The sequence below is a fragment of the Cupressus sempervirens genome, chromosome 4 (assembly GCF_028749045.1).
Source record: "Cupressus sempervirens isolate cs-2001-9-10 chromosome 4, ASM2874904v1, whole genome shotgun sequence".
NCBI classification, from domain to species: Eukaryota; Viridiplantae; Streptophyta; class Pinopsida; order Cupressales; family Cupressaceae; genus Cupressus; species Cupressus sempervirens.
In genome coordinates, this window is record NC_143121.1 from 891,812,902 (window position 1) to 891,834,285 (window position 21,384).

The following is a 21,384-nucleotide window of genomic DNA, read 5'->3' on the forward strand; positions in this document are numbered from 1 at the left end:
TTAAAAAATAATTAATTATTTGAATTTAATCATTACATTTTTTGGGAATTTTATTGTTATGAATCAAACCAAAAATTTTCTTTGCTGAACTTGAACATAAACTCTAAACAATCTTGTGAGCTTTATTTTTAAAAAAAATTATTTGACGCTTTCCTTGTGAGATAATTTAATTCCTAATAGTGGCTCTCACAAGCTTTGCATGTATTTGAAAATTGTATCCACCATTTCCCAGATGCCATTTACGAGGCTCTCCTACCATGTAAAAATGTGTCAAGTGCATGAATAATTTGTGCAATTGGTAAATCTAACTTGAGATAGGTAATCTGCTAAATATAATCAGCACATAAATTTCTGGATTATGGAATGGTTAAACTGTCTGAAAATCTATACGTTCGCAAGTTAGAAAAATCTACTTAACAATAAAAATCATCAGTACAAAGCATAGATGGAAAACTCTCACTCAGCAAAAACTTGCCAAGCCTGAGACAAATTCGGTCAATTTTTTAAAAACTCGGAAACCTAAAATACAGCTTAAGTTTGATAAAAAAAACTTTTTTTTAGCAAAATTCAATGAGAAGATGCACCCAATGAGTTAATTAATGAGGACACAAGAAACAAGTAAAGTTTAGACATATATAAATGTAAAGGGTACAAAATCACATTCTCATGCAGAATGCAGATGGCGAGAAGCAGAGTAGTAAATAGTTTCTACAAAACTAGAAGTAAATACATCATAGCAAAATAGTCCAATAGTGAGGTTGAGCAATTTTGGCCTGCTGGAAAGTAATGCCTGTCTTTGGTGTGAGCAAGTGGTTGAACTAAGTCTGATATGGAACTGAAAGCAAGTGATTTCTGAGAAATGAGTTAGAATCATTAGAAAGTCCTTGTTTCAGCTTCAAGTTGACCTCAAATAGCCAGGACAAGTTGTGGGAGATAACACTGTTGAAGGCATGCTGAATCTTGAAATTTTGCTAAGCTTGGAGTTTTTTGAATACCTTAAATCCAGAAACTGTATTTTAACTCCTGTGAAGCTGAAACCTATTTCAAACATCTTGACTATATTTATACAAATGTAACTTATACTTAAATGTTATATTTGTATAAATCCTCTTCCCAGCTCTAGTAAAAACTAAGGGACAGGTAGAAGTCTGTAATGGGCATGACTTTTTGTCCTTGCTTAGTATTTCTAACTCAGGTTGTGGCTTGTCCTCCATCCTGGATGTAACCCTGCCTCTAACTTCTCCTAGCACAAGCAATGAGTATGACTACTAATTCAACTTAATGTTATCCAATGTGAAACTAAATCCACCACTCTTCTCCATAGCTGGCCTCTTAAATCATTGGTGTCAGCTTCTTCAAAAACAACCACGAATCCAGCTCAAGTCTTCCTAAAATTGATAGAAATCAGTTTTCAAGTGTTTGGAGTACATTGATTTGGACCCCTCTAAGCCAAATACACATGAAGGAATGAGAAATAAAATTAATTTGAACCACTTTTTGCCTCAAAGCGCTGTTATAAAACTATGATCGAGTTTTTAACAAAAACTTTTCGGGCAAAAACTCGGCGAGTACTGGCCAGTTTTTACCAACAATTCAGATAGTTTTTGGTGCCAGTAAAAGTCTTAAAAACTCTCCAGGCCAAAAAACTCTTCCAGTTTTTGCGCGGCCAGTAGTACATCTATGGTACAAAGCGAAATTAAGTATCAGAAGCATCTGACATATACGATTGCAGTTTGAAAGGGACATTTGATGGAAACTGCAGGCAATTTGTAGTTCTAAAAGGCCTTTTTAATGAACTGTTAGGGCAGAATGTAAAGCAAACTAAAGAGTGGCATTTGAGATCTGCGCATGAAGAGTGGTAGTGAAGTAAGAAGGAGCTCTTATGGCACAGTAGTAACAGAGGAGCCTTTTATAAGTGCAATTCAGAATTTTGATGCAGAGGTGCTTCTTTGAGTGGATGGAAAGGTTTATTTTATAATTCTTACAATATTAGGAAAATTCCTTGATGGACTCAATTTTATTATTCAAAATTAAAAAAAAGAGCAAAAGGTAGAAAACTATTTAGAACTTAAAGAAATTTCCCCCACTAAAACATTGAAAACATTTTATAAAATATTTTTATTAAAGAATTTTAATTAATTATAACTTTTAGGTTTCTTATTTTAGTTTTTATCATATTCAACAATTATTTTAAAAAGCGTTTACACTAGATTTTATTCTGATTTATTAGTTATAAGTGTATAGTGAGCGCTTACATTTTTTTGTATAGAATTTAAATGTATTTAGTCATGTCTACTTTGACAATGTGCATTTATGTATTATGTTAAAGTAAGTTGCAATTTATATTATTCAAATATTTTATAAGACAATGAATTTGTCTAGAACATTTTCTTGGCCAAAGTTGAAATGGAACACAAACCTTGTGACAGAGATCTGAAATGTGATCTTATGATCATCATTGTATCATCTGGGCTTCTTTTGTTGGTATGCATATGAAGAAATTTCATTTAATCACAACCTGTCTTCTTAAAGTGCCTTTATATTTTTCGCGTATTTCAAGAGGGAACAAGTCCTTTCTGTCTAACTACGAGGTTGTGTAACCATTCATAAATGTGCTCTCATTAGTATTACCACTTCTATAATTTGCAGATTGATTGATGTTAGTGTTTGAGCAGGTCCAAACAAGGCCTGCTGAGTCTAGGCCAAGTAAGAGTTTGGTGAGACTAATTGATATAGTAATTCTCGAATTATCATTTCTTTTGTAATCAATTAGGTGTTTAATACCAAGATTCTGCTGATTTTTTTTTCCAAGCCCGAGCCCATGTCAAAAATCAGTGGGGGGATCATATTTTGAGTCTTAGTGTGGTAATAGTGGTTCTCATCTCAATTTCCACAAATGTTAGTAATTACAGTATCAGACTATAAAAGAAGTTTAGAAATCAATTTGATCTGATAATTTGATTTTTTTACTGGGTAAAATTTTCTAGCATATCTGAATAATTTTTATGTTTATCAATGATGTATTGTAAGTTTTATTTCTTTTAAATCTATTGTTTGCATATTTTACTATATGCAGGTCCCATGTTAGATGCCTCAAGAGGAGACCACTTGACAATGCTACAGAAACATGAATTGGTATATGATATTGTTAAGGGTTCAGAATATGGCTCTGAAATTCTTCAGACTTGGACTCGTAAAGATATATTGCATCTAATATGTGCAGAGATGGGGAAAGAAAGGAAATATACGGGCTTGCCAAAGTGCAAGATGATAGAACATCTTTTAAGAATTGTAGCAACAAAAGAGTCATTGCAACATGAGGGTGCAGTAGGTCCCTTTGCAAGCTCAACCCCATCGAATGCTCCTAGTGTCTTTCGGAGGCAGAGAAAGAGAGAACATCCTTTGCGACTTGCAACAGCTGCAACACTGCCTGTTAGTACTGATGGCAAAAGTTCTGACAATAACTTGGTATGCAAAAACTCAGCTTGTAGAGCTATTTTAAGCTCAGAAGATACATTTTGTAAACGATGTTCATGTTGCATTTGCTGTCAGTTTGATGACAACAAGGATCCCAGCCTTTGGCTTGTTTGTTGCTCAGAGCCATTAGATGAAGACATTTCATGTGGTTTGTCTTGTCATATTGAGTGTGCTCTCAAACATAGAAATGCTGGGGTAGTTAAGGTTGGGCAGCACCTACAGCTAGATGGAAGCTACTGCTGTGCATTTTGTGGAAGAGTCAGTGGTCTTATTGGGTATGCACTTGCTGTTTCCTCACTTTTATTTCCAATATTTTTTTTAATGTTATAGAAAGGCTTGTTTCAAGAGAATGAATACTCCCAGTCCATGATAGTAATTAATAGTGATTTCTGGATTTAATGCTGGTAATTTTTAGCATCAAAGCACCCTCAATAAAAATCTTGCATTACTTGCACATTCTTTTGCGCATTTAATTAGAGTTTATACTAGTTTGAAGGTTACTACTATTTGTATATTAGAAATGCATGTGATATTTCGAGGTATATTCTGACTTTCTGCTCACTTCATTCCATGAGTAGATTTATTTTCCTTTATTCTTTTGTAGTAGCGGTAATAGAAATTTCTTGACATTGGAAGTATGGTATGGTGCCATTTGAGTACCAATTTACTATATAAGGCTGATTATTCAAGTTTCTTAAAGTTCTGTAGTGGAATGTATCAGATTAATTATGTCAGTCAGGAATCATTCATCAACAGTTGCTACCACAAGGATTATCTTGAGTGAAGTTGAGCTAGTGTAGTTTGCGTATCAGCCATCATTAGAAACTGTTGGATGAGATATGAGACAGTTACGAATTATGTTAGAGACATCGTGTCTAACTTTATTTCATGACTAGACTCCTTTTCCATCTATGCCTTGTTTAACTTTGGGAGCCTGCTATAGTCCCATTATAACACACAATGTGGTATTTATTTTCGAAGGCATAATTTCTGAAAGTTACTGGAAGCAGAGATTATCCATCAGCAGGTGCTTCCACAAGGATTCCTAAGAAAAGAGTGGCACTTGGGACCTTTTTCCATGAGGGGTAGTGCGTTTTTTATTTGAAGTTTGAACCATAATGAGAAGCTATTGGACAAGATGCAAGAGGTTTAAGTCTCTAGTTGTAGCAATGGAATCATTCAAATAATTATTTGCATTTTGTGTTAGTGTTGTATGTACAAGTTTCTTATTTTGTTAAAAAGCATTTATTTAAAGATAAAACAGGGGTCCCTTACCCCTTCGAGCAAGTAAAAGGCATGCATAGTCACATGCTTGACATTATGCAGAATTTAAGATTGTATGACAAGTTTGTCCTGCTTTAACACTATTAGCAATGGCTTTGTACAAGAAAATCGAAGAAGCATGTACAGCAATATACCTATGTACAGTGCTATTGACATTTATAAGGCTAAACAGCTAACAGATTCAAAACATAAGTTAACAAATTCAGCAGATTGATATGACCTCACAGAATTCAAAATGGGCTAGAGCTCAAAGATGAAATTAATCTTGATGAAAGCTGCAGTCTTATCTTCCCTCAACTGTCACTGTGCATTCTATGATCCTCTAGAGGTCTTTTGTGTTGATGAGCCTATTGCTTCTTCTTCTGCCTGCCAGTGTGTCCTTGTCCTCACAATATTACTAATTATTACTCCTGGTTCCTGGGAGGAGTAAATTACATGGACACATTACTGCTACAGAATTGGTATAGATATTGAGCTGGAGAAACTTAGTTCATCACCCTTCAACACTCTGAAATGTCTAAAGGATTTTGTGATTTTCAAAGCTTCAAATCTGTCATGTAAAACCTGAATTTCCTATTTCCTATCCTTGTATGATTGCAGGAAGTAGCAAGAGGAATACTCTTTGTATTTGAAATTCAATCCAGTATCCAGTAATACACAAACACATCCTTTATCATGGCAGCTATCTTTTGTCAAAATCTTCCCTAATCAATGTAGGTAGCATTTGCTGTTGCACCAAAAGCTTGAACTGTTAATGCCCGATACAAGTGCTGAGAATTACCTCAATCCACTGCAGAAATCTCCAAGGAGGCGCTGACCAACAATTCAACACTCAACAATCTCCCCCTCAACACCGACTAAGCCTTTAGCCCCAACTAAAAGGAGACTTGAACCTGTGAACCAAGCGCTCTGATGCCAATTTTACGTAGCATTTGCCGTTGCACCAAAAGCTCGAACTGTTCATGCCCAATACAAATGCCGAGACTTACCTAGATCTACGGCACAAATCTCCAAGGAGGTGTTGACCACCAAATCAACACTCAACAATTGATACGTTGGCTCTCAGATGTGCTCAGACCATTTTCAACTGGAACTGACTTTACAATAGCCTGAGACATGACTTTATACCCAGAATATTATTTTTCAGATGCCTCTCAAGACCTTGCTATGCATGTCTCTCATCACTTTTCCAGTCATTTTCTGCAAAAGGCTTTAATTTTCTCCGCACTCACCTTCACACACTGTACAACATTTTAAATTGTACAACCAAACAAGGAGAGCAGAAACAGATATCCAATTGAGATGATTATAGATAATAGATAAGATAAGACAAGATAATAATATTAATGTCCAACAAAAGACCACAAAAGGTCTATGGGACTGAGAGTTTACAACAAGACAACAGACAAAAGCAAGAGCACCAAACGGTGTCTGAGAAAAGCAAACAACAAGAAACAAGAAGAAGATAAGAGAAGTGCAGAGAAATGCCAAGGCAAAGACTAGGAGTCCTCGTTGGCAAAAGGAAATTAGTCACAGAAGGATAAGACTGCGGGTGGACATGAGCCCTGATCTGTCTATGTGAGCTCCTGGAGGAGTGTCGTTGACGGAAGATACTGCTATGGGGTCTGACAGACCTGGAATAGGCAGAGATCTGCTGCTGAGTAATAATAAAAAAACCCTTCAAATATCAAAGCAATTGTCAAAAACAACTCTTCAAATGTTTAGCATGTGCCTTTGTATGGCTGCCTAAGTGATAGAAACCATAAATGTAAATATTGAAGCTAACAAACTGTTACATCCCATATTTTGACCTAATTTGAAATATAGCTGTTGAGATTCACATGAAGTCAGTTGATAGTTAAATTGGTTATAATCTTGTGAAATGATAAAATGGTTAGTCGTTATAATTTCATGTGAAAATAACATGCTAGTTGATATCACAAATTCATGGAATTGAAAAGGCAGTTAGCCATTACTTGTTATAATTTAATTTCGGAGAATTTCCTTGCAAGAAATACGTTGAAGGGGTGGAAGCATTGTTAGAAAAGAATTAGGCACAGGAGCATCACCATCATTGGGTAAATGGGTTGAGGACTTAGTGACTTGAAAGAGGATACATCTGTGGCACTCGCATGAGCTATTTAAATAAATAATTTGAGAAATTTAAAATAATTGAGTTGAGTTATAAATCATATCTCAAAGGATTTTAATTGATCTTTCATCATAATATTATAATAAATATTTATATACGTGAATATAAATATAAAAAGGAAATGGCACCATAACTTAATATAATGATGACACCCCATTGATATAGTTACATGAACGTATGCAAGTATATATTATAATAATAATATTCAAAGATATAACAACATTCGAATTATAATAATATTCGAACTATAATCTTCCAACTCTATTCTTTCCATTTTAATATTCTTTGCTTTAAATCGATTAACTCTTGGCATGATAAATTGACAATAATTAAATTATAACATTTCCAACTCTTTCTTCCAACCTTTTATTTATCTTTTCCTCTTTTTGTTATAATCGTGTTTAACACATGTAATTTGAATTGACTTATAATCTTGTTAACCTGTTAAACACTTGGCGTTGTAAATGGGCAAATAATCTTTTAATCGATAGAAGTTGAGGAGCTACGACTAGCCTTTAAGAGAAGCCGAGATGACATCTCCTTTCCATTGTTTGCTACGTTCCCATTTCAAGCCAAGCATAATCATTCTCAGCCCAAACATTCTTTCCAGCTACTCAACCAAAGTTACTTTGTTCTCCCTTACAAATAGTCAAACAGGAGTTCCGGCCAAGGACACGAGGAGCCACGTCCAGACAAAACTTCAAGCCCAATCTCAGGTCATGAATATATCCAATCGTATTTCATAAATTTCTTCTTTTTTTGAGTATATGTCTGACTATAGTCGGCTACACATTGCTATGGCTGAAAGTAATACATTATATGCGTTCGTAATTGATAGTTTCTTCCTTTTCTGAGTAGAATGTTCAACTGCAGTCGGCTGCACATTGTTAGGACTGAGATTAATGCTCAATACCTTGCTGTTGGTCCTTGTATTACATAGAGTTTCATAGAAGAACTTCATAGTAATATCTTTGTGATTGAACATCATTTATGAAATCGAATGGTAGCTGTAGCAACTTAAATGATTATATGAACCAACATCAATAACCATACTATCATAATCTCTGAAACAAATACTCATAGATTCTCTAACACCTAGGATTCACTGGCAAAGATGCCATGAAATGATGAAGAGGTGAAATTAAAACGAATGATCATAATTCTACAAGAATGCAGAAGAGAAACCAGATATGATTAAATTAAATTAATTAAACAATAAATTCTGTAATCTTTAAGAATATCCTTTTCAAATCACAAATTGTGATAAGCTAGGACATATATGTTATTCATGAATTTGTTGGGAATCAACAGACAAAGCTGAATGCTCTGAGTTCTCAACACTTAGGATTCACCGGCTGGATAGCCATGGAAAAGGTGATGAAGTGAGAGAAAGGAATCTGCAATAACATGATATAGTATCAATTATGATATAACAGTGTTATTCATTTTTTTTAAAGGAAACATTTAATAGCTCATGCATGATCTTGTTATTGTAATCTCTTTCTGTCAAGTCGAGGGGTGTGGTTAGATACCAGGATGCTCAATGGATGACAAGATGATCCCTGTCTATTCCGGGTAGGGAGGGCCTTTCTCATTAAAGATTGTGTGGGGATAAAGTTATGGTCTGAGGTTGGGTGGTTAAGCCTCTAACAATGTTTCACCTCTTCCCAAGTTGTCGGACATACAACAGACAAAGATAAGTTATACACATTACATTCCATTGGTTACTGAAAATAGGTATTTTATTTTTATGATGTATATGCAAGACTAAGGTAAGATTAATTGAGTTCTATCATTATTGCAGTTATTTTACACATTAGTTGTGAGAGATAGATTTATCAGATGGATTGTTATCTCAGTCTTTTATTTATATGAATATTGAATATGAGCATATCTTTTAATCTTAAGTTATTGCCACAGTTAAGAAATTGAAAGGAAATGAACGATACAGTGGTATCTGAAGCCCTAATTGAATCAGTGGTATCTGGAGCCCTAAATGATACAATGGTTTTTGAAGTCCTAATTGAATTCCGTGGTACTCGAAGCCCTAATTGATACAGTGGTATCTGATGCCCTAAATGATCCAGTGGTAATTGAAGCCCTAAGTGATACAATGGTATCTGAAGCCCTAAATGATCCCATGGTAATCGATGCCCTAATTGATATGGTGGTTGTGATGCCCTAATTTTACATAGTGATATTTAATAGTAATCGTCATCTGATTTTGATATAGCAGTATTGAATGGTAGTCATTATATGATTTTTTTATAGTGGTATTTGTGGACTAATATGGGTGATTGCAGAATCCTTCTTACAATGATTTATTGGTTCAAATTTCACAATATGTGGATTTTAACTTCTATGGTAAATTCATTGATGGTGTTTTAAGTTCTTAGTTAAGAAATTTTGTCTAACTGATTTTAATGGTAAATCTCATTCACATGAACATGACTGATATAACCGTCTTACTATGAAATTGAAGTAATAATTGTATTTCTATGAGTATGTTAGTTGTTAATTTAAGACCCGAGAAAACTGGTTATTACACAGACCCCCTAACTATTGAACTGAGTGCAAGGTACAAGTATTCCCCCTGTTATTCAGAACTGTGGCCTTGGGCAAATGATTCTGTAACAGGGATTTTTGTAACAATGTTATCTTCCCAAGTTTCGGAAATTTTATGTCCTATAATAAGAGATTAGACATTGTAATCTGATCTCAATTTGTCATCAGTAGATATTGCCTGTAGATCTTAAGATATATTTAATTGTTGCCAATTAATACCTAATAATTTGGCAACAAGGCCCCAGGTTTCTCTGCAGATACCATTATATATATATATATATATATATATATATATATTTGCATCGATAAGAGGCCAAAGCCAAGATTAATTATTATTATGTGTTGTGATTAATTATTATCATTATCATTAATTATTAAACTCGAGTAGATTTGAATGCAAGATCTCCTAGACTTGAGGCTCACAATTTACCTTTGTGTTGTAGGATCTTGCCTAAATACCATTATATTTCTTTATTGTAGTAGGGAAGTGGCATTTCTTAGTTCCTAGTCGGGAGCTTGCATGTTGCTCCCCCAGTGCATCTGCTTCATTAATTGATCCACAAGAAATGGAAGAGGACATCTGCTTTCAAGATGCCATTGTGGTACCTAGGCATGCAACCTGCCTCAGCAGTAATGCTAGGTTTTGAAGTTTCTCTTAAGAGGCACCATCCAAACTAAGCTTAAAAAAGATGACTAGAGCTAAGGTAATTTCTTGACTCTTTATCCCATTAACAGCTGTAACTAAAATACCGGGACAATGATTTAAATCTGCTTTTGCTTTCCTAGAACCATTGAGGATCTATCTTGAGGCAGGCAGAGGCCATAGCAGATAGTGCAGTTTTATGCAATGCCTCTCCCAAGGGCTTGCAGTGTGTTATGCATGCTTTAAATATTTTATCATACAATTTTCTTTCATTGTGATAGAAACATGCTAAACCATAAGCATGTAGCAAATAGACTGCATGATAATTCTTTGGAGATAAAATAATGGACCATCTACAAAGCCAAACAAATGATTCATATTGAAATCAGAATTATGCTGATATTTGTTGAGGAAGCATTCATCTTGGAATCAAGAGACCCGAGTTTCATGTGTTGTCAATGATGGCCTGCGTCCAAGAGCATGGGAGGAGGGTGAAGGATATACTGAACACTGATGCTTCTTGAGGTGATGCAAAACATGGTTTCTATCATATTGGAGTTTCCAGGTCATTAGATTTGGGGATGTAGGCGCAACCAACCTTGTAGAGGTGTACAAGTGCATTGATAGTATGCTTGACCAAATGAGGACTGTTGTGTGAGTGAAGCATCACACATTTATTTTACAATGAGCATGTTCATCCAATCATTCCTTTAGATGGGAGAAGCTCAACACTCCCTTGCACATGACTAGTTATGCATTGTATCCCAAGTGGTACAAGCATATGCTTAGTAGAGTTAACACCCATACATGATGTTGAGCTGAAGGGAAGGTTCTTTAGGGGAACTGAAAAGATGCATGATACTATAGAGGCTAGTGTTATTTGTATTCAATCTATTAAGATGACAAAATGTGTCACTCTTAGGGTTATTTTGAGTCTGCCAAGATGGATATGGCAACTATAGCATAGGAGGATCCAATTTTATCATGGGATCTCCATGGATTGATTCCTTTGACTATTGCTCTAACCATTTAATTTCTATCTTCTGTTTCTCTTTATTTACCGCTTGAGAGGAACTGGTCTACTTATAGCTTCTTCCACTCTCCAAAGAGGAACAAATGTACCTCTAGGAGAGCAAAGAAGCTTCTAGTTATACATAGTATTTTGTGCCACATTGACCACAAGACACTTTTATGCAAAGAGATTACATCTGCATGGTGGGATGTAATTGTATAGCTTGGGAAGCCAATACAAATGTTGAGGATTCTACAGTTACACAGGGTTGGCTGGTTGGTATTATTTTTGTGGAGCTTGACCGTGTGGATTCTAGCATATCTTGTGATGAGGAGTTTGGGGATGATTATAGGTTCCGCTTTACCGCATTTTGTTATTTTGATGTCATTGTACTCATCTTTATGAAATTCTGAATATAAGATAAATCGAGTTTCACATTTTCATTGTTCAGTGTTAAATTGTTAATGTTGATAGTTAGTTTAAAATTATAGAAGAATTAAAGTATTTTAGTATTTAGTATTTAGTATTTTACTGATTTGCCAAAGTTTCATTTGAAAATTGAATATCATGATTCTTGACATCTTTTTATAACTATATTTTATTACTATATGCACATTTGTGTCAATCCCTTGCAGTCGTTGGCTTGCCATCCTCAAATGTAGGCCCTTGCTTCCCCACCACCTCGTTAGGAAACTTTGTAGCACTATGTAAAACTTCTAATCTTGATCAGACCATTAAGTCTTAATAGTAGTTAACTAATCTTACAAATATTGCTTTCAAATTGTACATGAACATTGTATACTTGGAACCATATGGTGGGCAAGAAACTATACATGAATGGCATATAATTTGTTCGAACTGTATGAAGGTAATAAGGACTTGAAACCACACTGTAGTGATTGCAACAGATGGCTGATGTACGATGGTTGAAAAGTGACGCACATCAGAGTATGTATCAATAAGGGGCCATATGCTGTGGTCTGAAAACATAATCCCAGCCTGTTAGGGTTGTATGGTGCAGGGGTTTGTGGATGAAAATCTCCCTTAAATGATTACATGGGAGACTCAGAATGAACAACCAAATTTTTTGACTTCACAATGAATTGGTTATTTGAGATAACCATATGGTAGAAAATATCATCATTTGTGTCTTGTCTATCTATAAAGCTAATTGTTTTGAATCATTTTTTTACCATTAATTTTTTTTTGGAACTAGTATTGTCAGCTTTTGATGAGTAATCTCCTACTATTTCTGTTTTTGATTTCATTAACATGTGGAACTTGATGGTTTAGGCAATATGGGTAGGGTCCCTTAGAACAATCGATAGAAACAATAGGCTCTAGATTATTTTTTTAAATAATATTTTTACCTTTAATTTTGCCTTATTTACTAGCAGTTAAGCTTACTTTTTCCATTTCCAGGTTTCTTGCAAATTTGATCAAATTTATGGCTTCTTCAAGCACTGGTCATTTTTTTAATCACATTTTAATCCCAAACTGTCATTTATCAATAAGAGCTCTTTGTTCTTCATCTCCTTAATCTCAATTTATGTGTTTGATTGTCGGTTCACTTGGTGCAATCCACTTTGTATCTGCAAATTCTTGAGAATAATTTTGATGAACATATCCTTGAATCATTTTGTTCTTTTTAATTTTTCTTATTGTGTTTCGAAAAACTCGTGGTCACCAATTTGCCACTGGGAGAGAACTTGAGAGAGCTGGTTTCCTTTTTTAAAACAAGATTGTAATTGTACAAGCCCTTTATTATTTGGCTCTATGGTACTTTAGTTGTTTCCTTTTGTGCATTCTTCACGGAAGGTTGATGGCATAGTGTTGTAAGGTTTTTTCTTTAAAGAGATGACCATGAAATTCAAAATGAATGGTTGGGTGCGAATGGTTACTTTTTGGGCCATGAGTATGCCAAGGACATTTATGTCATATTGTTTTGGTCCCACCAATTCAAGGTTGGTGGGCTAGTGCTGTGTTTCTTGACATTCCTCTTAAGTTTCCTTTAGAAGCACATTTACACCTATTCTATCATGAACATTAGTAATAGGGATTGTACTCCTCAATATTTCCATTTTTACCCCTGGTTGGTAGACTAGGTTTTCATTTTCACTAACATGGAATCACTTGCTTGATTCCTGATAAAGGCTCAACAATTAATTACTTGTGCTTTATTTGGTTTACCTCACCTAATATTGCATAATTTGATGTGAGGTTTATATTTTCCATGTAATTTGAAATTTGATCATTTGTTGTTATAGCCTACCTTAGTTTTGGAATTCTATGCAATAGATCTATCACCTTAATAGGGCTTACGGTTTGCAACACGTCTTGTAATGGCCTTAATTGAATTGAGTTTGCATGTGGTTGTCTTTTCATGATCACCCTTTTTTTCATTTTCTTCCCAACCTCTCCTTCTCCATTGGTGGGTTTTAGTAGTTCTCCTTTATTGTTCGAGATCTTGCAATGACCAATACTTCATCATCATTTCTTATGTCAATTGCATTGCTATTGGTTTACTGTAGACAATTTCCATCTTCATAATTGTTGGGTTTGCACCATCAACAAAGAAGTCTAGAAAGGCCTTGCTAGTGAAATGGCCCCACTTGTTGCACTTCAACATTATATAATCGTTTGGACTTGGCCATCATTCTCTATTCTTCTTTGGTTACATTAGCATTTTGGTAGGTTCTTTTCTCTTTGGTTCTAGTATCTAACTAGTGATATGCTTGTAGACATGTACGAGGAAGTGCTGAATGTTGTTGGCTCTCATTGATCAAGGAGTACTTGGGCACTCTTACTTAGATTGTATAAGCAATCTTTAATTGAATGACCTATTAAGTAGCAGTTTTTACAAAAGATCTCTTGGCTGGTTTTGGTGCATAATTGTATTTTAGAGCCAGTGAACCAAGGTTCTTTACCTTATATTATGTCTTTTAGCTTTTTGTCTTCATTCTCAGCATGCCTCTATAAAGAGCTTGCATTGATCTTGATTCATTCTCATTTGAATTAAAAGCATCTTTGCTTTCCTTTATTGTGAGAATGCCATGTTTTTGCTCTCTATGCCCGTGGCCCAGCTGTACATATTCTTGTATGACGAGGGACACTATTTTGATCTTCTTTCAAGCTTTTCCTTTATTGAGAGGATGCCTTGATTTTGCTCTCTATCCATGGCCCAATTGTACATATACTTGTATGATGCGGGACTTACTATTTTCATCTTCTATTGTAGTAAAGGTGTCAGCTCTTCAATGAACCATTGCTTCTTTTGCCTATCGATTGGTTTCTTTTCCAATCTACTTAGCGATTCCTTGAGCTTCTAGTTATTTGCTTGCACTTTTTCGTGCTTATCATGTTGAGTATTATAAATTTCAATGATAGTCTTATTATTGACTCTTACAAGTAAGAACCCTAGTTCAATTGTCCTTTTTAGTCTATTACATCATCAAAATGCATGTACAGGGGCTAAGATTTCGTAGAGGGCTAAAATTCCTATTGACCAAATAAGAATTGGTTGTCATCAACTCTTTTGTGAAATCAAATGTTGGAAAAGGCCCAAGAAGGTCTGGAGAAAAGATTGCATTTTTTCACTTTTGGGAAGGTGGAAATATAACAACATTTCATTTTGGGTTTGATGCCTTCAAGGACACAAGGGACAAATTTGTGCATATCTTGAAGTTTACTCTTGGTATTATTTATTCAACAATGGGACCATTGAGAAAAATGAGGGTGCTCATCATCACCTTCCATATGAAAAGAATGGAATCATGTTATTCGGTTTGATTAGGAAAAATGTCACATAGGCTATGTAGCCTTTTGGATGGTAAAATTTTCTTCTTCATGCCAATTTTTCCTACCCAAAAATTTGGTATACCATTTGATTGCCCCACCTCATAGTGTGGTTGGACAACATCTTATGTAATAATATGATTGATTTGTTTGCCCATTTGCACATTCTACATTGCCTTAGAGGGTCTTCAGATCTATCTTTCCAAACTTTGGTAGCATCTACCACTTAACATTTAGATTTGTTAGAGGGTCACTATTGCTTGATGTGTATACTATGCCTAAATTGTTTTAATCATATTCTTTCATAGTTTTGGTTGGGATGTTCCTTTGCTCCTTAGGCACTTCTGAACACATCCAAATGCTTGACCTCTTTGAAGACCTTATCAATCCAAAAACCCCTATTATCCCCTGAAAACTCTCTTCTCCCTATCCAATCCTCAAACCCAGTGTTGTAGGCTTAGGTTCCTCTTTCATCATAAATTTTTAATGCGAAAGAAAGTACATAGATGAAATTAGTATATAGCGAGTCACCAAGTACTTGCAAACAAATCTTTTTGGCCTAAAAGGTGCCAAAAAATGTATGCAAAATATAAAATTTTGCCTTCATAAGTTCTATTCCCATGTTGAATAAAGAACAACATTAGAGCATTCTAGAAGAAATTCAAAGGATTTCTGAAGATCCATTTTTGGGAATTTCAGATTTGCATTAGGATTTTTTCTTAATGTCAATGTTTATAAATCATTTCTTATTTTTTAAGCATGTTACATTTCATATTTTATTGCATGCAATTGAATTCATGCAAATTTTTTACAATTTTTTTTCATTTTTGATTTGTATGAATACAATTTTTGTCAAATCCTTCAATTTAATTTCTATGTTGTCGTAAGTTAAAATTATCAACGTTTTTTATTAAACACTAGATTTTTATAAATATTTTCAGTTAATATAAAATGGTACCCGACTTTGAATTAGATTAAGGCTAAAGTAAATGGAAGTTGTCTTGTTGGAGCTAATTGGAAGCCATGACCTTGCTTAAAAACTTTCCATAATGAGACTAGTAGCGAGGAGTATGATTTGTACTTGGTGCATGAAGAACTGAGTGGAGGCATAAAATGCACCAAACACCATCGTGCATGCATTCGTAATTATGATTACAAGGTGTGTTTAGAGGTCCCAAAAGAGGTGAAATGAGAGATGATGACATTTCTTGCATTATTGAATGAGAAGAAATTGGAGAGGGTTTGGGGCATTGACAGCCATAAAAACACCCATTACTCCTAATTTGTCTTCAAAATTCAATCTAAATATGATAAGCATTGTGGACTTCGGTGGCGGTCCATGTATATGTGGCTCATCCATCTTGTTAGCTCAAATGGAGCTTAGTCCCAAGGGCTTTTCGATCCAAAAATATAAATGGAGCACAAGCTTCATTGCAAGGTATAAGGTGGAATTGTGAAGATAAGGTGACATTAACCTTGCAATCCTAAGCCATTCGCATGTCTCCATATTTCTTGTAAAGTGTTTCGTAGAACATGTGAGAAAGATATTAAATATTGTTTCATGGCTAATTGTAATTGTATTTTCAAGAGATGAATGTGAAAAGGTGATAAAATGGAAAAAATACACTCCTTCCCATATCCATATTGAGACATGAAGGATCATACCTTAGGCACCCAAGTTTAGGAAAATAAAAGGTATCCATTTGATTTAAATAATCTTAAGTCTAAGTGGCTTTGGGTTTGGCACCCGAGGATTCTCTTGAAGAGTTTCATTATTTCATGGCTCGTATTCTCAAAGGCATGGGATTTGCAAGTGGTTTTGGCCCCTTGTATTTGGGAAAAACACAATCATTTCCTTGCTCCCCATTTCGCTACAAGTTGGAGCCAAGGCATAATTGTTTCATCATAGTTTCTTTGCAATATGACATATCTTATGGTATGGTTGATTTTGTATTTATGTTGAATGGTGCTGTCATATGTTTATTTTATCCTATTTTCAGTTTTGACAATTATTTAGATTTGCAATCGCATAAGAAAGTTAATATTGCAAGCTTTCTTCACCTTTTTGCTTAATAGGAAGAAGGTTCACAAAGAAACAAGTATGCCATGCAAATTTTTTTGGTATTATTACCTCCTTGCCCCCAATGTGGTAAGGACTACATATTGAGAGTATTTGATGACAATGTTAATAGTTGTAGGGAAAGGGCTTGGTTGTCCTCTCCAAAAGAGTTGAGTGGTAGATTGCTCCAAGATGCTATTGCATATGCAAAAACAATTGTGGAAACAATAAAATCTTGAATGCACAATTTTCAAATGGGTGTATGGATAGGAGCCACCCTCATCAAATTTATGGCGGCTACAAATGGTGAGCTGATTTTCTTCAAATCAATTGATGCCTCCAACAAAATAAAGAACGCAAAAACTTTGAGCTTGACCTGGAGCTTGTATTAGAGGTGGGCATATGAAATGTTGTGCAAGTTGTGACTAATGATGCCCAATTGGCGTGAACAATTTCTCAAGAGAGGCATCCCACACTATCTTAAATTCCTTGTGCAACTCATCAGCTTGAGCAATTAATATGCAAAGACTTTGAGCTTGACATGGAGGTTGTATTAGAGACGGGCATATGAAATGTTGTGTAAGTTGTGACTAACAATGCCCAATTGGCTTGAACATTGTTTCGAGAGAGGCATCTCACTCTATCTTAGATCCCTTGTGCCACCCATTGCCTTGACCTTCTTTTACAGGACATAGGCAAATTTTGTGTGGCGAGATTGGATGCCAAATCCGCAAGGATCATTAACAAAAATAGGGTGCTCAAATTGATGAGAGATCACACCGAGGGAAAATATCTTGCGAGATTGGGTGTCACAAGGTTTGCAACTAATATTCTAACAATGCAAAGTATTTCTAGTTCATTGTCACCTTTCAAGTAATTGTTTGTGTGCCAAGCATGTCTCGACTCAAAATATTCAAATAAGGCTAATGAAGAGGAATTGCAAATACAATATTTGGTGATGTATTTGCCAAGAGAGCTACAGTGGTTGTCAAGATAACTTCAATCTTTAATTTAATTCTTTATTTGAACTTTTCAGGTACTTATGTTCATTGTAACTCTAATTTGTATACTCATTTGTGTTCGCAGAAAGGGAGCAAAAGCCAATGGGATAATTTTTTTTGAGGCCATCTAAAATTATTGGAAGGGGTATGCAAGTAGTTTTGCCCCCTTTTGGGAGATCAATCAAAGGGGGATCAATTGACTCTTCTAAACTATTCATGCTGGGTGGTATTTCTTCAGCTCCAATTTGTTTTTCATTGATAGTTTGACATATGCTAATAAGAGAGCTTATTGGAGGGTGTTACTTCCAAGGTTGACGTGTGAGACCTCTCCATTATTTAAATAGAAAAATCATAAACAAGCTTTAGGGTGTGGGGGGGGGGCGCAGGAGATCATTTCTTCACCATTAGCTATCTAAGGAAATTCCACTTAGACACTTGGTAAGAAAAAAGCTAAGTCTCATATCTTGAAAGTTAAAAAAATATGATGTTTATTTGTAAACCTTTGAATAACTTATTTGCAAGTTCTTGGTGAGATCGGCGTCGAAACACCCCAAAGCTCCAAAAGATGGCCCTAATCCTGTCTCAAGCTTGTAGTGCTTTTGGTTGTGAGCACAGCTTTCTTTGATATCATACACAGAAATGAGTATAATAAATTGACTCAACATTGCCTCAATCATTTAGCTTTCATAGAATGCAACCTTTTCTTTCACACAAGAAAGGTGGAAGAAAAATTGAAGCAATTTATTGATTTGGATGAGATTGACCTATACTGTAATTGGAGAATGTAGTGATGTTTATCTATAGTTTTTTTATAAAAAATATCTGAGTTTATTGATTATTCAATGAACTCTGTGTTGATTTTGGTTTCACTAAGGTAACCTTGGACATGCCTACATCAAACGTGATGCCATCAAACCCAGTGGTGTTGTTCTTCCTTTCATTTCTATGCATTACTACAATAAAATATTGTCCAAATATTCATTTTCTGCAAGATATATAAAACACCTTTCTTAGTGTTGAAATAATCCATGTTGGACTCAATTAGACATATTATACACTTTTCATTGATGATCCTGTAAAGTTCAAAAATGATATTCAGTGTAATATATTCATTCTGTTTCTTCCGCAGATTCTGGAAAAAGCAGTTAAACATTGTAAAAGATGCCCGAAGAGTGGATATTCTTTGCTATCGTCTCTCTCTGAGCCAAAGGCTTCTCGATGGGACTGATCAGTTTAAAGAGCTCCATGACATTGTGCTGAAAGCAGTAGGAAAACTTGAAGAGGAGGTTGGACCTATAAATGGGGTATCTTCAAAGATGGCTCGAGGCATCGTTAGCAGGCTTTCCTCAGGCTTTGAAGTGCAGAAACTCTGTGCAAAGGCTATTGAGAAAGCTGAATCTTTGCTTTCGAGCATGTCTCCATCAGATTCCAGAAGTAAGATCATTTTTTTTATGTTTGACATGCAGTGCCAAGACTATAAGATTTGTCATTTTCCAAAATGCTTGATTATGTGATAGTGTGCTTTCTCATTTGCACTTTCTTCTATTTCAGCCACATTATGCTGTAAAAGTTTGTTTATGGGAACAATTTTTTGTATTGCATGTTATCCATTAAGGACTTCTGTGGAGACTAAATTAACTCTGGATGCTTGGAATGGAATTCTGATCTTATTTTTTGTTGGTTGCAGTCCCGTTACCTGCAGCTTGCAGAGTGCATTTTGAAGATGTTACACCAACATCTCTTGTAGTGTCATTGAAGGAAATTGATTTGAATTTATCAGAAGGTGTTTTATATAAATTGTGGCACCGTAAGAGTAGAGAATTGAACTTTCCCAGGGATCTTACTTGTATTTTGCCTAGAACTCAAATGCGTGCTCTAATTTCAGATCTTCAGCCTTGTACAGAATATGCTTTTAGGATTGTTGCTTTTACAGATAAAGGAGACATAGGCCAAAGCGAGACTAAATGCTTCACCAAAAGTGTGGAGGTGTTCCGCAGGAATCGTGAATCAAGTATGATTAAAGGAGTCTCTAAGAAATGTGGAAATTTGGGGGCAGAGGATTTCACTTCTATCAGTGCTAAAGGTGCATGTGAACACCAGTCAAATGTAGATGCATCCAGTTTCAGGGTCAGGGACCTTGGCAAGATTTGGCGTACAGCTTGGGCCCAGGAATGTGAGGCTAATGATGCATTTGATTCATCTGAGAGGAATATTCATGCTGACCAGTTTGGTTTTGATGAAAAAGATGAGGCTTGTGATTCAGATAAACAATTTGCCTCTGACGATAGTAAGAGAAATGGTAGTCCAACATCACCTTTGGAGGTATCCAGAGATGACCAAATTGGCTGTAACTTGGTTCAAGTTGCAGAACCTGAAGATGACCAGGAAGCAGTTTCTGTTTTAGATGATGAAAGGTTGATGGCAGGAATAGGTTTAGTGAAGATGTCACATGATCGCCAAGGATCGACAAAAGATTTGAAAAAGCTAAAAAATGGATGTTTGGTAAACAAATCATCGAAGAGGAAACGTGAAAACCTTTCTAAGGTTACTTCACAGAAATCTATAAATAGTGAACATAAGCAATTGGCACTACAAGAGATGGACCTTGTACCTTTGGATTGTTCATATCCTGTTTTCCCTAATAACAAATGCAAAACAGAGTATCCAAGAGCAGGAAGGTTTAGAAATCCTTATGCAAATTCAAATGGAAGTGAACCAGTAAACTGGGCTGTACAACCAATCATGGAAGCCCCTGCCATAGAGTCACAAACTGGTTTCTCCAGGAAAAGGTGTCTGAATGCTTATGACAATTTGCATGCTTATGATGGGGTTTTGCAAAATGGCAGTCGAATACCATCATCAGATCCACCTGATTGCCTGGAAAAGGATTTTGAATCTAGTGTAAAAGTCATTCGCTGGCTTGAATGTGAAGGTCATATTAAGGAAGAATTCCGAAAGAAATTACTTACATGGTTCAGCTTGCGGTCTACAGCTCAGGAGCGGAGGATAATCTATGCTTTTATTAACACTTTGCTGGATGATCCAACTAGTTTGGCTGAACAGTTGGTTGACACTTTCTTGGAAATTATTTCCAGTAAGAAGCCACAATTCAACAATGGATTTTGTACCAAGCTGTGGCATTGATTATGATAGACCAATGGAATAGCAGATTAATTCAGATACCTTAATTTTTCATCATTGATGTAATTTCAATCCTATTGATGAGATTGATCTTCTTTGTACAGTATTTCTATCATCTCTATAATATACGATTCATTCAACTTCTCCTGATATTCTGGAGTTGGTAAAAATCACCTACATTTACTTTAATTCACATGGTTGGATGTATGGACAAGGCAAAAAACTGTTGCTTTTATCTGTACGCTTTCATTTATA

The 21,384-nt window shown here is 35.3% G+C and overlaps 1 protein-coding gene across 6 annotated transcripts in view; it reads left to right on the forward strand.

The window, feature by feature from the left end:
• LOC149564267 (VIN3-like protein 1) overlaps positions 1–21,279 on the forward strand; it is a 60,415-nt gene extending 39,136 nt beyond the window's left edge. For all 6 annotated transcript variants that reach the window (XM_089827306.1, XM_089827307.1, XM_089827308.1 and 3 more), the window contains 3 exons: positions 3,077–3,752; positions 19,118–19,422; positions 19,676–21,279. In XM_089827306.1, the coding sequence (XP_089683432.1) occupies positions 3,077–3,752; positions 19,118–19,422; positions 19,676–21,132 (2,438 nt within the window). In that variant the 3' untranslated portion in view covers positions 21,133–21,279. The remainder of the gene's footprint in view (positions 1–3,076; positions 3,753–19,117; positions 19,423–19,675) is intronic.
• The last annotated feature ends 105 nt before the right edge of the window (positions 21,280–21,384 follow it).